At 46.6% G+C, this 17,456-nt stretch overlaps 1 protein-coding gene across 3 annotated transcripts in view; it reads right to left on the bottom strand.

Moving 5' to 3' along the window:
* The window catches only part of PLXNA2 (plexin A2), a 318,604-nt gene that overhangs the window by 23,751 nt on the left and 277,397 nt on the right, over positions 1-17,456 (bottom strand). For all 3 annotated transcript variants that reach the window (XM_075122021.1, XM_048826414.2, XM_048826415.2), the window contains exons 20-22: positions 14,974-15,208; positions 10,792-10,934; positions 8,660-8,928 (exon numbers count right to left, since the gene is read on the bottom strand). In XM_075122021.1, the coding sequence (XP_074978122.1) occupies positions 8,660-8,928; positions 10,792-10,934; positions 14,974-15,208 (647 nt within the window). The remainder of the gene's footprint in view (positions 1-8,659; positions 8,929-10,791; positions 10,935-14,973; positions 15,209-17,456) is intronic.

Genomic DNA, 17,456 nt, shown 5'->3' with positions numbered 1-17,456 from the left:
TCGAAGTGCCCACTCCATCTTGCAAAGCACGGCTTTCCTTGTCGAGACAGGGGGTGCGTGTCACTCGCCGTAGCCTCAGGCTGTGTCTACAATAGCCACGTTTCTGAAAAGTCTCCCACCCTTGCTTGGGGCGGCTAGTACAGAGAGTGCTCCAGGCAGCAAGGGGCATTTAATGCATCACAGCTCTGCTCTGAATGGGTCTGAGCAGCCCAGTGCATGACTAGCCTTGCCTAGACCTGTGCTATCAGCAGCAGAGCAGCACCGGTAATGAATTAGGGGCCCTATTTTTGCCAGTGTAAACAATGCTGCAGGCACTGTTTAGAGCAGGGCATTAAAAACCAGTAGTGTGGAGTCATAACTAGAGATGCACCATAGTCTAGTCTAGTGGACGAGGAACTGAACTGAGACTCAGGAGCCCTGGGTTCTAGTCCTATGTCAAATGCTGATGGGGCTGCCGTGTGACCCTCTTTGGGTCACAGCTTCCTCTCCCTCATTCAGTCTGTCTAGTCAGACTGTGAGCCCTTTGGGTCAGACATTGCCTCTCACCATGTGTCTGTATAGTTCCCAGCACTCTCCAGCTCTTACTGTAAAACAGATGACACTACTAATGTAAGAGGGTTTGTGCTAACAGCAAAGCTTGTTGAATAATAAACAGAAGTTACAGTATTTCAGCCATCAAAAGCAATGAGTTCTATTTGCAAGGACACCAGGAGTTATATTATCATCAGTATATGACATCTGGAGGGTATTCATGAAAATGTCTGTAAATCCCCAAATAACTGAATCACAGATGATTAATTGTCTGAAAATTCATGCTGGAAAGTGCCACCATATTCATTGTTCTTCTGTTTAAAATTTTTCAGACATCCAATCAAAGAGGAGAAACAATAGCACGTGACTTAGGCAACAAACCACCAGCCACGAATAAAGAAGAGCCAGTAACAAACAGTCAAATCCAACAGCAGGAGAACACCACAGAACAGACAAGTATTCCTCCAGACTGTTTGGTGAATATTAACATGGGAGGAAAAAAACCAGGATCTATCTGGGAAATGTTTGCTCATTGGGAAAGGGCTAACTTCCTAATGAATATTATTAACATAGGGCATGACCAGTTCTTGTAAGTTACATTCTGCATTAAACTGAAATTAACATACCGTCCCTCTTGATGCTACAAAAATAAGCAGGTGAAACAGCTGTGTGGCACAACTGTGTTATAACATGGTTTCTTCTTACCTGTGTGGACAGAACCTACCCCTTGCGCCATGCCATAGCCCTGTTAGGGAACTGTGTTCTAACCCTGACAGATACACAACTATAATACTTCACGCTTATACAGTCAAAAAATTTGAGAACAAACATTTCATTAACCCCTTTAACTATTGCTGACGGTACCAGAATGTCCCAACATTCCACTGACTCGATAAAAGAACAGGAGGACTTGTGGCACCTTGGAGACTAACCAATTTATTTGAGCATAAGCTTTCGTGAGCTACAGCTCACTTCATCGGATGTAGCTCACAAAAGCTTATGCTCAAATAAATTGGTTAGTCTCCAAGGTGCCACAAGTCCTCCTTTTCTTTTTGCGAATACAGACTAACACGGCTGCTACTCTGAAACTGACTCGATAGTACACCTGTGGTACAGCCTTCATTGCAGAAGGTATCAACACTTAAAGAGTTAACATGCTCAAATTTTTTCCTTAGCTGAAGCAAAAAAGCCACTTCCTTCATCAAGGGGTCCAAAGAGCTGAAGAGTGCATAGCTCTTCACAAGCCTTAGCCTGTTGTGTATCTTTTCCCTGCCCTCATCTACCATGGTTAGTCTTTGAAATCTGAGCTGTACTGTAGGTCTCAGCAAGTCATTCTTTAAACTCAGTCTGCCGTGTTTTGGAGTGACCTCCCTTTCCCTCTGCTGCGTCAGAAGAGGTCTGCTGAGCTGCAAAACCAGCTTCTTCAGAGTACTGCAACAGCCTCTCAGCAGGCATCATGTTTTACTCCATGGTCGGCCTGGTATCTGGAATGCTGTTATAGATCTGTCTCTGAAAATACAAAATAAGCTCCTGAAAATTAAGGCAGCAGGGGACAATCCCCAGACTCAGAGAAAACTCTTTTCATATTGACCACATAAATGAGGGCAAAGTACACTCCGGAGACAACTTTCCAAAAAAGCCCGACACCAGAAACCAAAGCCTCTGGCTGCTCCTCTGACTCACTGGGGTGCTGGGAATAAAACTAAACAAAAAGGACCAGGAAAACCCCCAAATCAATATTTATGTTACTAATTTTCCCTTGCTTTGTCTCGTCTCTGAACTGCCATGTGCTCCCTGTGCCAGGGATGAGGACAGTCATTTGATTTAATATCAGCTTTCCTTCAGTCTCCCAGGAGGGGGAAGAGCAGAGAGGCGAAATAAAGAAAGAAGGAAAGAACTGAACACCAATTATTAAGCACTGCCAATAGACAGCTCAAAAGTAAAATAAAATAATTTCTCACTTTGTGGCTTCTCATTCATTATTAGCTTAGAACAAAATGTTCTGACTTGGAATGTTTTGCATACTAAACAATACCCAAGGAGCTCACAGATCCACAGGGCTGGAAGAGACCTTTACTTTGTAGGTTTCCAACTGAAACATCTGGATCTTCACACCGCAAAGCTGGCTTTCAAGTTTTTAGGCTTTGTTTCTTCTGGATCCTTTGCATTCTCACCTCTTTTAAATGACTGCTACATACTGCTAACCCTTTTGCTGCTGCTAGAATGTGTATGTACCACATGGCCACCCTCCATCCCTCAATGCAGCACCAATCTAGATTGGTACGGCAGCAAAGGGGAAGCAGGTACTTTATAAATGTGCAGCAGGTGCTCCGTATCTCAGACAAAAGGGGTGAGATGGAATAGATGTACAGAAAGGGGAAAAAGATAGAAGGGTACATGGTGCTGGAGAAGTTTCTTTTTTCCTACATGGAGACACCTTAGGGGACTAGGTGGATGATAGGAGCAATGAGTGGTTTGGTCTCTCCATAAATGCCAGACACTGATGTACCAGGCCCTGGGTCACACAAGCCAGAGGACAGAAATTCTGCAGAATCTCCATCTACAATGAGGATTTTTTGAAATTCTCCCACCACTGGTTTAGCCTCAGTGCAGCTCTGTCTGTGCTAGCAACAGGCTTCAGGGCTCCAGGCCTTTTCTCCACCACCACGTTGCCTGGTGTTACTCAGGGCATGTCCAGATGACATGGTGGTAAAAGTGCTGGTGGCTGGACTATGCTGGCACTTTCCTCACTGCAAGCCCTGGCGAAGCTGCACCAAGACTAGTGCAGTGGCCGAAGAATTTCAGAAAGTTCTCAGTGTTCATTCGGCCAGTGGGTTGGAAACCTGCGTTTCATCCCAAATGCTTCCAATTGAACCTGTAGCCACCCTCCGTGTTTGGGGCACCAGCAATGCAGGCAAGAAGGCTGGAATTTTCAAAGGAACACAGGTGCCCAAATCCCATTGAATTTCATCACAAGCTGGGCACCTAACTCTGTTGGGCTCCTCTGAAAATCCCAGCTCACGTGCTTAACAATAGGGGAAAGGAAATTGTCACTGAAGACAGTGGGACAAACCCCTTAAGTCTTTACAGAAAGTGCCATGGTGCCCTGTGATGGGTTTCTCTCTCACTTACAGCAGTATAACTCCTGATTTACGCTGATGTAACTGAAGGGTAAAACCGAGCCCTCAGTGTCAGTGCACAGCTATCAAGACATGTTCTATGGCTTTATGGTCTCAGCTGAAAGCCCCCCCCCACGAGCGAAGTACCTAGAACTCAGACAGTCTGCCTCAGGAGGAGGAAGAGATTGGAACTTGGACCCATAGCTCCAAAGAGTGTCAGCAAGCATGTCACACATGAAGGTTGAATCTGAAAGGCATCCCTCCGTGCTGCTCTTCCATCCCTTTCCGCTGTCTCCCTCAGCTATGCAACTATTTCCATTTGCAAAGACCCTGGTAATGCCCAGGAGTGAGAATGATCAAATTTAAACGGAGGATAATGAAGACTCTTTGGGTTCATTTGGTTTCCCTGCGTCACCTGCCATATCTGGGAGGATAATTCACAGAACTAAGCCACAGGTACTCAGTTCTGATTAAAGAGCGTCAATAATCAGCTTCTCCTGCCCCACTGTCAGCTCTCAAATGCCACTGCTCCTGCAGAGGAGACCTCGTCCCCCAGCCCCTTGTGTATGCACTGGAATGACACCATCTGCGCCAAGTACCAATACTATCTTGCATGTGGCTGGCTATGCTGAATGCAAGACATACTCGCCCGACACTCTGGCACGTGGGGGAGTAGGGGTTCAGGCAGTTCAACCCTCACTCTGCAAATGGAAACAAACAGGCCACATCATTATATCTCGACTATGAATTGGCTGTTTAATTCCACAGAGAAGAGCAGGAAAGTGCCCTCATGAGCCCATGCTTAAAGGGGTAACATTAATCCTGTGTTTACATGGCAAAGCAAAGACAGGAGATACGCTACAAGAGCCTTTTAAATGACCAAATGGGATTGATGGGTGAGAAATAACCCCATTCAGAACCATGCAGGGTGAGTATCTTTCCCCCAGTCTATTTACAAGCCCAAATGAGTTTTTACCAGGCAGCTGATGTTCACGGCAGCTAATGGAGACAGAAGCATTTGACCGGGGAAATCTGAACCTGGATAGAATCCCAACCTTTCAGCAGGTGACTTGTCATCTTTTATATTAACACATTTAGCTTACAAGTTTGTGTTGGCACCAATGTACCACAAAGGATGAAAGCGGGACGTCAGTGCAGGGCTACACCGAGGGGACTGAATGGCTTGGAGGATTGGAGACTTTCATATCTAGATCACTGGTTCAGGTTACTTTCAGGATGATGCACTATTGCATAAAACTGCAGGTCAGACCACATTAGCTACCCCCAGCATTGAAAGTTCAACCCCCAGCCTCTGAGTGCCACAATAAGAGCCACACAAAGGAGTGGCTGGGTTCTCTCTCTCTGAGCCTTCTTTAAGGAAGAAGAACATTTGCTCCTGGCTTAACTCCTTTCCTTGGCTGTACAGAGACTCTGGGTCTGAACTGTTCCCATGTCAGGACTGGATCCAATACAATCCCTCCAGCCTCTGAGTTTGAGAAACAAAGAAAAAAATCATACATGCTTCAAGCAGAAACTCAGAGAGTAATGGCTGGTCACACACAGTCCCTGTGGGTTTGGCCCTTTCTCTGAGTCTGGCTTTTCCATCTCTGGCAATCGGACTATGACATTGCTAGGCGGGCTCTGATGTGGTACGCTGTGTTATGAGCAAAACCTCCTCGTGGTGGTAATGGGGTGAGGGATGGGGGGGACAGGAGATGGGAGGGGGATAGTGCTGAGATCACCAGCCTTGTATTTTTAGAGCACCGTGAAAAGTCATTATTGATGGCTCAGGCTGAAGACGCTTTCACAGCGACTCATCAAACCACGGGGGAAATTAATGCAGCTTCCATTTCTGAGATGAGTTATTGCCTCTGCAAACATGGCCAGATTTAGAGCAATTTCCTGCCAAGTATATTCATTGTGGCTGGAGGAATCCCTGAAAACTCCCCCAAACTGTTAAATACTCCCTGTTGCTTTTGGCTGCTGGCTTCTTTGTGGCGATGGCTCCATTTGTGGACTGGCGGACAGTGGATGAGCATAGAGTGGGCCCTCTTCCTCCATCACACAGCAACCCATGGTGCAAAGCTCAGATACAGCGGGATAGAGCCAGGGTGACTCCTATGCAACAGGGCCCTGAAATGCTGTCAGCGTGAGCGCAGGGACATGGCCGGCTCAGGGGAGCAGGAATAGGAGGCAGCCTTTTGCCTCAGAGTCATGGGTGCCAATCTGACCCGGGTTACTAAATTTAATTTTTGTCTCATCTGCAGACTGTGTGTGTGACCTGAGATGAGTCACTTCAGCTGCCATTTATCTCAGCTCCCCAACAGTAAAATGGGGAAGTTCCTTCTTTATTAGATGAGGGGGCTGTGAGGATAAAATATATTAATGACTGTGAGGTGCACGGATACTGTGTAAGGATGAAGGTCAAGTAAGTACCTAGATAAACAGAACAAAAGCCCTTATATCATAGTGACACTGCAATTTTTGCTGTGCAGCATCATCAGAGGACATCATAGGACAGATTGGTCCACGGAGGCAGAACCCCTAGATGTGGTCCAGAGAAGATCTCAAGTTAGGTGGAGGTGTTTTACCACTGCCCTCTCCCTGTCAGCTCAGACTCTGGGTCTGTCACTTACCCTGTCCATCTAGACTTTTATGCCATGCTCATCTCATCTGGACCTGGCATGGCAGATGCTCAAAAGCGTGCAGTACTGTACAAACATGCAAGAAGGGAAGTCCCTGCTCTGATGAGCTTGCAGTCTAATGAAGCAATTTATAGACACAGATGAAGAGATACAATCAGGTGCTTATAACTCTGGAACCTTTTTCCCCATACAATTCCCTCACATTTAAAATGGAAAAAAAAGGCATGAATGCCTAGGTTTTTCCCTTTCACTTTGATCTGGCACAGGCTGATTAGAAAAGCTCTGCACTCGAAAAGTGAACAGAGCAGCTCAAACGAGTTCATGCCTAATGTGGTCCCTGCAGTAGCGCTCTCCTAGGCCCTGCTTCAACCTCTGAAACAATAATTAAATGCAAACATGCAACTGGATGGCCAGTGTTTTATAGGCACAACAGCCACATTATGTCTCCAGTAACACTCACTCTCGTGCAGTATGTGTCCCTAAAAAAGCGATAGCCAGTGGGCTGTGATATGACCAGTGAGCTCAGTGGCATATTCCCCATATTTAGAATAAGATATTCCACAAATGCCACTGTCCAAATCAGACACTGCAGGCCAGTGAATACTGACGGGTGAGCGGTGCCCACAGTAGCACTTTGTATTACTCATGGGCAGTGTTTGCCTTTAAGATTTAGTGCCTCTGGGTTCAACTGATGTCTCCTGATGTGCATCACTTAGAGTGACATCAAAAGCTTCCCTTTCTTTTCCAAATCCCAAATCACCTGAATTAATTCCATGTTGCCCCCACTCTTTTCGGACAAGCAGGGCGCTACTCTACAGAAGAAATGTGGCCGAGATGCAAGAGCCTCCACAGCAAACTCTCTGTGTGCCTGTCGCCGCACTAACATAGCCTTGAACAGGAGAAGAGCCGGGACTGGCAGCAGAATCAAACACACAGAGCAATGTAACATTCTAAGAAACACATTGTGTGCTTTTGTCTCAATGACTGTGGGGCCTTCACACACTCAGATCAGTTAGGGATGCAGGATACTGGCCAAGATAGCCCCAGATTGCTCTCCCTCCCGCCCCCACACCATTTCCAAATCCCAAGGGAATCCCTTTGCTTTTATTCTCACCCTTAACCCAGTTTCCTCCATCTGGCACCTGCTTCCCCTGCCAGCCCAGCTGGAAGATGGACTGAGGTGCAGGGGGAAGAGAAATGCTCTGACATTGAGATACCAGTGTAACCTCAGGGGTCACCTGGCACCAGTGAGACTGATGGTGCTGTCAGCCTTCACCCAATGATGGTGAGAGGAGGCCTCCAGTCCTGGCTCATCTCACTCCACTTCATGGGCTCCAGGACACCCCATTTGTCAAGCAGGACTCTCTAGGGGTGGAGGTATTGGCGCACTGTGAAGTTTCAGTCATGCTCCATGGGCTGGTGGCAGAAAGAAAAATGCAGTGCTCCATTGGGAGCCTCCAAGAGTCCATCCGTTTCCCTTCCCTGTCTCTAGTAACACAGGGTTAACTCTATCATATGTTTTCATGGATGGCTGCACAGCATCTTAAACTTGATCCAAGAGAACTATGACCTCTCGTACCTCTCTCTTTCACTCATAATCCCCCAGCGTCCCCCTTGACCCCACTCATTCCTCCCTTCCTACTGCACAACAGAACAGGGCACTGATGAAAAGCCCATCAGTCCTGTCCCTTTTTGTCTTCCAGTTGCTTCCTCCATGGCCGAGAGCTTGGGGGGGCAAGGGGAAATTCTTGATTTAGAGAAAACCAACCCCACCCAAAACACCCAAAGACAAAAAGGAACCTGCTGGGCTGGGAATAAAAAACTGACATCTGGAAAACGTAGAGTAAAATTGCTAATGTCCCTGAAGGTCAGGGGTCAGCCTGCCAATGATGAGTAATGCGTTTTAACTGTCAATCTGTCCGAACCTCCACCACGCACTCTTGCTTATTACTGTCAGCCGGGTCACCCAGGCTGGAGCCACTCTCCTTCTCAGGGCTCCCAGTGCAACGAGATGGAAAGATCAAACCTGGATCTCCCCGCAACCCCTCAGTATCTGAGAGGCCAAGGGAAGCAGGAAAAGCAATGAATAAAAGCATGATGGGAGTTGCACATGGTGAGTTCTGCAATTTGAGGGTCTGTCTGAACTGGGGTTTCCTTGCTACCCACTGCCAGATCCTGCTATATGCAACTTTTCTTTGGTACTTGCCAGTGTGTGTGTGTTTTAGCCACTGGTGGCCATGTGGCTTTTGTTGGCCGCCCCAGCCAAGGCTCTTCCCTGGGTGGAGAGGGGACAGCAACTTCATGATGTTGATTCCTTTATCTGGGCATGTCCCTGCAGCTTCCTCCCCCTGCCACTCATCTTACCTACGCAGGAGCAGTTTGGGGTGATTCTTATTCTCCAGGTTCTTCTCAATCAGGTCTGAGAGTAGCTGCTTCAGCACGTCAGTTGCGTATTCCAGCTTTCCCTGCAGGCCCGTCATGATCAGGGAAGCCACATTGCCACGGTCACGCATGGAGAAGCTACGCTGAAGCTCCAGGGTCCGGATGAATGTCAGCAGAAACACCTTGTTGTTGATTAGCTGGGCAAAGAGCTTCAAGGCCTTCTCCACATTCTGCTGCCCGTTCCCTTGGACCTGTAAGCAGAAGACAACAATCTCAGCAAGCCACTGAAAGAAACAGTGCCCCTATCTCTAGCTCTAGTTGTCTTCACCATTGCTGAGAATCAGACTTGCTGAACACTAATTACTCTGCTTTGAGGCTGAAAGACCTACAAGTGACATACATTTTGTACTTGTTCTGCAAAAAGCAAAAAAAAAAGAAAAAAGTGACACTCCCATAAGTAAATTAATTACTAATTTAGACTATTGCTTTATTATAGAGAAACAGTAAAAAATTAATTGAGGCTTTCAGCTAGTCCCGGTTTTAAGTAATTCATTATGAGTCAAAATGATAAACTACATTAAGCAATTCTTTACTAAACATCTTGGAGCCCTATATATTGGTTCTACGAACATTATATAATTAAATCAACTGTGTAATTGGCAACACATTTATCACTCCTGCAGTTCTATTTTTCATAAGTGAAACCAATAACAAGTGGCCACATTTGTTAGAAAATCAGCTTACTTGACAATTTAAATAATACACATCATATGTGGGACTGGAAAATTTTGGGGATTGGCAATGGGAGAAGCAGATTCAATTGCAGCCTGGCTGAGTTTAGTGCTTGAGTTGTGGCCAGCTGTTTGCTGTTAGAATTGTAATCTAATTCATTAATTTTAATTAGCTCTTTTATTAATATAATAATAATTTCTTATATTTCTACAATGCCTTTCATGTCAGAGGATCCCAAAGCATAACTTAATACAAATGATACCCAGGAATCCCTTCATCCACCAGTGAAATGCAGCCACCTCTAGAGTGATATACAGTGATTGATCAATAGCACACAGCACTGTTTGACCAAGAGCACATTTAACTGGAACCTGAAGGGGGGATTTATGGAAGCAGAATACAGTTACCCTTACTGGAATCTGGCCAGGATAGCAGGAGCAACATCTGCTCATGTCAACAATACCAGGGCAAATAGAATGACCAGAAGTGGTCCTCTCTTTTACATCTCATCCTAAAGACAGTGAGTCCTCAGCTGGTGTCAATCGGCATAGATCTATGGACCTCACTGCAACTATGACAATTTACAAGAGCTGAGAACTAGCCCAATACCTCCAGGGCCTTCTGATGCCATGGTGGGGCACCAGGTCAACACCAACTCAAAGGGAAGAGTGCTACATGATAATTGGTATTACTTCCTGAAGCACCAGTGTTTGCTTTGAAGATCTCCCATCGAGGTACTAACTCACCCCAATCCAGTGTTGTTTGCAGGACTCTGATGGGAACACAGCACAAGGCGGTGAGGACTAAAGTTAGCATTGACACTGAAATTTGAATGAATGGCTTATCTAAAAAAAATTGCGGGGGAAAATGAAAACTGCCGACCTACAGCAAATCCTGGGCCAGGTCATCCCAAGGTGAAAAGCTTATCCCTTGCAGGAGCACGGCAATAAATAAGGAGCACAGCGTAGCTCGATACCCTTTGCTTTTCTCTCCACAAAAAAGGGATTAATAGAGACTTTAAAAAGACACTGATAAGGAAGGCTGCCAGTTTGCTGCTGGGCTTGCAAACTCTATGGTGGTGCTTTAGTGATGAAAATAATAAAAAAAACAAAAACCAGCCCCAGCCCCAGAAGAGAGCAAGAGGAAGCAAGCCGTGTGTTAAAGAGACAAAATGCCGAGTCATTTGTTAAAATGAACTCTGTGCTTATTTCACTTACCCTAGCACTTCTAATAAGATTCAACGAGGGAGATGGGAAGGTGCTTCACAGCTCCATGAGTTTCAATCTAGCTTCCCAGAAGGGACCAGGAAAATAGTCCCAGAAGCTATGTAAGCACTAGGAGCAGCAGAGAGAGGGAGAGTATGCGCCCAGCCATTTCATTACCTCCAACTCACGCAGGACGGGGTGGTCCTCGATGCCAGGGAAAAGGACCCTCATGGCATATGTCCGATAATCAAGGTATGGGATCCCGGAGCGATCCAGGTCGCTGGTTAATTCATTGATGTCTGTCTGCAGCTCCGCAAAAGCTATTGGGGTGGGGAGGGGAAGGCCAGGAGGAGAGAGAAAAAGAAATGCAATCAAAGGGGACCAAGGGGAACTGAGTCTAAACAACAGGGGCTTTGGGAACAGCCAGCAGTCTGCCTTCCTGGCAGACAAATCCCGGACAGCAAATGGGCCATATTGGGAAGCTTGGTCACTGTAGGACCTCACTGTGTCACTCAGATGTGCTGTCATGGCTGGGAGACACTTTCACAGCAGCAGCAGAGAGAGGGAGTGTGAGTGTGCACAAGTACCTGCAAACACAGTGCAAAGAACAGATGCGGAGAAAAAAGATGTTTGCTAATTTGTATGCAGTTCACACCTTGTGTATAAGCACCTAAAATACCCTGAACGGCTCCAGCTAGAAATAAGGATACTATTTTTAAGTTGTTGTGCCTACTACATTCTCCCTTTCTTTCTCTTTTCTACAAGTAACACCACTAACCTAATATCATGCTTCAGGGCCTAAAATGCAGGCTGCAGGGGTCAGGAAGGTATTTATCTGTCCATGTATGGTACAGCATAGACATAGATATTATGGAGGTCTGTGTGGTGGGGGGTGGAGGTGAGGTGAAACATAGGATGCTGGATGGAGTACTACATTTGATGGACTTATGCTTCCATCCATAGTTTCTAGGACTCCAGGTAGGCTCTCCTCAGCCATGAGTCCATATGTCTGTCCTACATGCATGTCATTCTTTGCCTTTCTTGCAAGGGCCTCATATTTTGTTTGGCTGTGTGTCCTGATGCAAATGTCAAGAACATGAATATAGATCATGCTCTGAAATTTGCTGCCTTTTGTTTATTTTTATTTTTTCCCCTTGATCCACCAAGCTTCCTTCAAACTAGATAAAACATCTTTTCTATGATGCACAACAGCAAACCTTCCCAGAATGTTTTTTTTTTCTGTCGGAAGTCAGCCCCAGGTTAGCATGCTGCTGCTTGGCTTCCAGCAGGCATCATTTAAGTTCCATCTTTGTATCCCTGTTGGGACACCAAGCCCAGCCTGCCTTGTTGCTAGGGACTAGATTCCTACACTTTGAAATTTGTAAGTGACAATTTCAACGAGTTAAAACAAGAACAAGGTTTCTCAAAAGCAAATCGAGGAGATTCTTTCTATCCCAAAGGTCTGCTCTTGCTAGCTCAATGGCCATTGCTGGGAAGAGTTTATTTTTTCACCCACAGTTATGCTGTCAAGAGAGAAATGTGATTACTAACTGAGATTTTTATCTAGAGAGGTTATTTGTCTGAACTCCTCAATCTCTTTGATGCAGAGCATGCTGCATAGAAGACAACCTGGATCATACCCACATGCCCCCTCCTGTCCCCTTGGTACCTGCATGAATCCTCTCATATGCACCCCCCACCACAATTGCTCACTCTCCTCTGCAAAATGTGCAGACTCCCACTTCCTCTGAACCTACACACATACCATTTACAAATGCACAGATCCCTACGCCCTCAACTCAGGCCTCTGAATGTGTATACACTGATTCACAGCCACCCCATGTACAAATTAGCTTCTATCCCTACCTTTCACCCCATGTAAACATGCACATCCCTGACACAGCCCCGCAATGCAGTACCTGCCCAATGCACTCACCCCCTACCTCTACCATCTCCCAGAACGTAACCTTTGACAGCAGGTTGGCAGGCAATGCCTGAGCACAGGAGAGCAGCCCTGTGGTGTTTGCACCTCTCTGCGCTACGCTTCCAGCCCATTTTCTCCTTGGCATCTAGGATGCCATGCTGGGCTCCCAGGGACAGGCTTCCAGCAGGTGCAGTGTGGGCTCCTTTCTCTCTTTGTGCGCCAGGAGAGGCACAGGATTATTCCACTTTCTAGTTCTGTCTCATTCCTTGTCAGAACCATACAACTCCTATGTGGTCAGAGTCCCCTTATGCCTATAAGAAACTCCTTCAGCAAGAGGCCATTAGAGAATGAGACATATTGACCAGGCACCCTGGAGCTTGAGCAGTTTCCACAATGCAATCTCGATGTGTCACTTAAGCAGAATCAAGCTTTAATCCTATTCTCTGCAGACTAGGCTGTGTCTGCATCCCATACACCTGTTATGGCCTTCCCTAGTTGTGGGGGCATACGTCCTTGCCTCGAAGGTGCAGAGACTCTCCTGCTCTCTGAGCCCATGTGGGAGACACTGACCTAACCTTTGCTCTGAAGCTATGAACAGGCTCAGAAGGCCTTTGATTCAAACCAGTTCAAGCAACATGGGGTAAACAGGGAAACTAGACCTGAGACTAGGTACTAGAGCTAGCATCAAATCAATGGAGCTCAATGAGAGGAAAACTCTGCTAGGCCATAAGAAGTTTCTCAGGAAAAGGGGTCAATTCATAAACTGATTGTCTGTCTACAGTTTTTCACCATGGTGATTTTTTTTTTAAATATAACGTATCTGCCAACATGTAGAGGAGAAGATGATTAGCTATGCTGAGCAGGAAAGAGGAGAGGTAGAGAAATCTGCATATAACATGAACTCACCAAAGAACAGAGCTCACTTAAGGGCTGTAGAAAATTCAGAGCTACAATGCCACGATACAGAAAGTGTGTGGTGTCTATCTGTGTGTATGAGTGTGACTGTGTGTGTGTTCACGTGTCTGTGCAGGACTCTGCCTGTGTGTTTAACTATAACCCTGTCTACACTAGGGGATTTGAACAAAACATAACCACTGGTGCTCCCACTGGTTCAACTGCCTTGAAGCTGGGGAGGCCGTAGTGGAGACAAGGCTCCGGGGACTTCCGCAGGTTTTACCACTGTGTCATTTAACTAGCTCAGAGCCAAAAATGCTCACACCTTCACTATTCTAGGGCTCCTTAACACTGAGGCAGCTGATCTTGTAGGAATTTCCCACTGAAATCCTGTAGGTCAGACCAGGCCTATGTGCGAACGCATGTCCAGGCATTTTGGTGAGTGAATGTGCCATTTCTAAATGTTCCTGCAATTTAGTTGAAATGGATAAAAGGAGAAGAAGTGGATTTAGCATTTACCAGTGAGAGAGGCAGAGCAGTAGCAAAGCATATGTTCCTGACTGACACAAACAAGCCATGGGCTGTAGCTGCATTTCTTTCTGACATGACAGCACCTAGAAATCCTCAGAAGTTACCCTGTTCTAGTCATTTGTCGGTGCTGTGACTGTCTGAAGCCCTGGAAATCCCAAAGGGGGAGGCTCTGGTCTAGATTAGACCATTTTGCAATAAGCTGAAGGGACATAGCTCCATCCTTAACAGAGGCTTGTGAGAGGGAGGATCAGGAATCCAGGCAGAACTTGTCACAAACCCAGGATTCCTAAGGGGACTGCTTTCCAGGAGGATGTTTTTGCTTCTCCTCCATGACCTTAGATGGTAAAATCCAGGCACCTGCCTGTGTGGGCAGATTGAGGGAATCATTAGAAAGCCCGGCTTGATTTCTAAAGAAACCAACTACGCTGACACAGCAACCCGTTCAGAAAGCCCTCCCTGAGTCTGTCCTGCTCTGATAGCCCGGCAGACCCCAGGATATTTATAGCTCTCCCATCGCTGCCTCAGCCCTCCCCTTGGGTGGGGGGAAAAGGGGCTCCCATCTAAGTGGGGTGCTCAGCATCCACAGCTCCTCTGCAGATGCGATGGTGCCAATTGCGAAGTGGACACTCTTCCAGTAGGAAAAGAACTGAGCCGCCAGCTCGGGAGTGAGTGAGAACCTCTCCAGTTCAGACACTGGGGGAATTTTCAATTGGTAGGTCACATTTACCCAGTAAGGAAGTGGAAAACATTTCTTGCCAGGTCTATGAGATTTAGAGATGGCTCTGGGCAGTTCAAGGGGCCAGCCATTGTAAATGCCTGGGTGACGTGGGCAGGTTACGCAGACTCTCAGAACAGAGACCCCTACCTGGCATTTGGAGCTGCAGCTTTGGTCTCCCTGTAACTTCTGCTAATTGGCACCGCCCCACGTACGCTGGCTTCGGGGAACGCAGTCATGTCAAAGCCCATTCCCCTTTGCCCCGTCCTGAACACAACAACAACGGGGTACTGACCCTCCTTGCATTCCAGGGCCACCCGAGACTCCAGGTTGTCCATCTGCATCTGGAGCCTCTTGAGGGTGAGGTCGTTCTCCCGGGACTTGCGCTTGTAAGCGATGAGGACGATGATGACAATGATGAGAAGCAGGCTGCCTCCCGCCGCAATGCTGACAATGGCGGGCAAGGTCAGCAGGCTGTCCGAGATCACATTCACCGAGCCAGGGGAGAAGACGATGCCGCCCACGTGCACCTAGCCAAGCAAAACACAGGGGGGCTCAGCCAGCGGGCTCTGCCTGCTGTGACCAGATGAGGGGAGGGAGGGCAGTTACACCTGCTGGAGGTGGTATTTGGGTGAAGAACTGATCAGCCTTGAGAGTATCTCCACCCCTTTCAGGCAAAGCCAGTGTGCTTCCCATGCATTTGATACTCTCCATTAACAATGAGCTCTCCTGAGAAACACTGGGTCCCCCTTCCTAAATTCCTGTGTCACTTAGTCTGACTTCCCATTTCAGAGACATTGGGCTCTCCCCATCTATTCTAGCATGTGCTCTCTCTGTAACTCCCTTCACCACAGTGTGCTGGCACCCAGTTTCTTCCTGTTGCCCCAGGAGCTGTCTTGTTTGGTCAGGTTTCAGAGTAACAGCCGTGTTAGTCTGTATTCGCAAAAAGAAAAGGAGGACTTGTGGCACCATAGAGGCTAACAAATTTATATGAGCATAAGCTTTCGTGAGCTACAGCTCACTTCATTGGATGCATTCAGTGGATGAAGTGAGCTGTAGCTCACGAACGCTTATGCTCAAATAAATTTGTTAATCTCTAAGGTGCCACAAGTACTCCTTTTCTTCTTGTTTGGTCAGTTTCAGCTGCTGCATGACAAGACGTACAAGTGCTGCGAAAGCAGGCTGGTGCTTTCTCCAACATCTCTGTCCCTGGGTTACGTTGTTCCTTACTGGTGGAAAATCTCTGGTCCTTGCTTATAAGCTGAAGAAATCTCTTCTCATTTACTCCCTAATATTTTGGATGCTGGAGCAGAAAATGTCTCTCCATTTCAATCTGATGCTGGAGGCTATGCTGTTCCTCTCTGGGTTTGGACTTTGCTTTCTCTCTCCCATTTCCCATGTCTAGCTTACAGTCACTCATCGTGCACTTGGTAAGACATTGACTTTGTTCCTCACCTTTCATTGTGGAGAGGTTTCTGCTACTATAATAGCTTTGACCTCTCATCACGAAGGACACTGGATTCACCCCCAGAACTACTACTGCTCACTCCTGACCCAATCCCAGCAGTGCTGCTGACCATACTGTTCTGCTCACTCACCCAAGCTGAGGACACTGTGATTTCTGCCCTCGTGGTTATCTTGGCAGGAGAGAAGAACCAGGGAGAGGAAACAGTGGCCTCTGAATAACTGGTGCTCACTCCTCCTGCTCAGATGGCGGATAGATTTTCTCTGCTCCCAAAGCCCCTTTCTTTATTGGTTAGGGAGATCATTCCCCAGTCTGCAAAGATGCTGTCAGAAGACATGGTAAACAGCCTGTCTCAGTTACAACTAAGACCATATGAACACTGGCTGTCTTCAAAAAAGAAAGGGCACAGCCTATTTGAAACACACAGATGGCTTCAGTTCATGATAAATACTTCAGCCTTTCACTATCTCAGGCTTTGTTCTTATTATCTGATGGCTCCATTTGACTTTCATTTCACAGGCTTTCAACTCCCTTTTGTAAACTGCGGACATTAGAGACAGAGTGACAATTCCACTGGCAAAGGAGTTCAAGGAAAACCAAGAACGCGGGCTGGGTGAGAAGAGAAAAGAGAAGAGAAGAGGCTATATATGAAAGCTGTGGTATAAACAGACTGGGGGTTAAAGTGGGTTAGGGTTTTCTTGAATGTGCCAAGGTCTCAGATATAAGCAACTATCAGCAGGGAAGCTCTCGTGTGAATTATACTGTGATATTTCAAATATGTTTTGGTTGCTGAACTTGAAGAAAAATAAATCACAATTAAAGCCTCATTTGAGCTCTACCCAGACACTTCAGCAGCTGCCCACTTGGTCTCTAACTGCATCAGAGAGGAGTAACACTGCCTAACGCTGCAGTAAATGAAAACACAGGAGCTGCCATGCTGGATCAGATGCTAGCCCTTCAAATTTAGTACTCAGCAGTGGCCAATCTCTGATGCTTCAGGAAAAGCCAAAAGTCCCCCAATACACCTGGCCAATTGTACCATGCTATCCACAGAAGCAAAATTCCTTCTTGACCCCTGCAAATGTTACAGGAAATTCACTCATGCCTTATAGAATGAACAACAAATAAAGAATGGTGAAAGAATATGATACCTGGTACTGATGTCCTGCTGACATAAATACTTGAGTTTCTTGGAATCTCTAACAAGCCTGGATAGTAGGAGGGCATCTCCAATGAGAGGATAGAGATTTCCTCCTTTCTAATCCACAGCAATGCTTAACTTCCTATTAAACAGCCATAAAGGGAGGTAAAAC

Source organism: Caretta caretta, chromosome 21 (genome assembly GCF_965140235.1).
Source record: "Caretta caretta isolate rCarCar2 chromosome 21, rCarCar1.hap1, whole genome shotgun sequence".
Taxonomy (NCBI): Eukaryota; Metazoa; Chordata; order Testudines; family Cheloniidae; genus Caretta; species Caretta caretta.
Note: the sequence above shows the minus strand (reverse complement) of the source record. Positions and strands in the feature narration are given on the sequence as shown.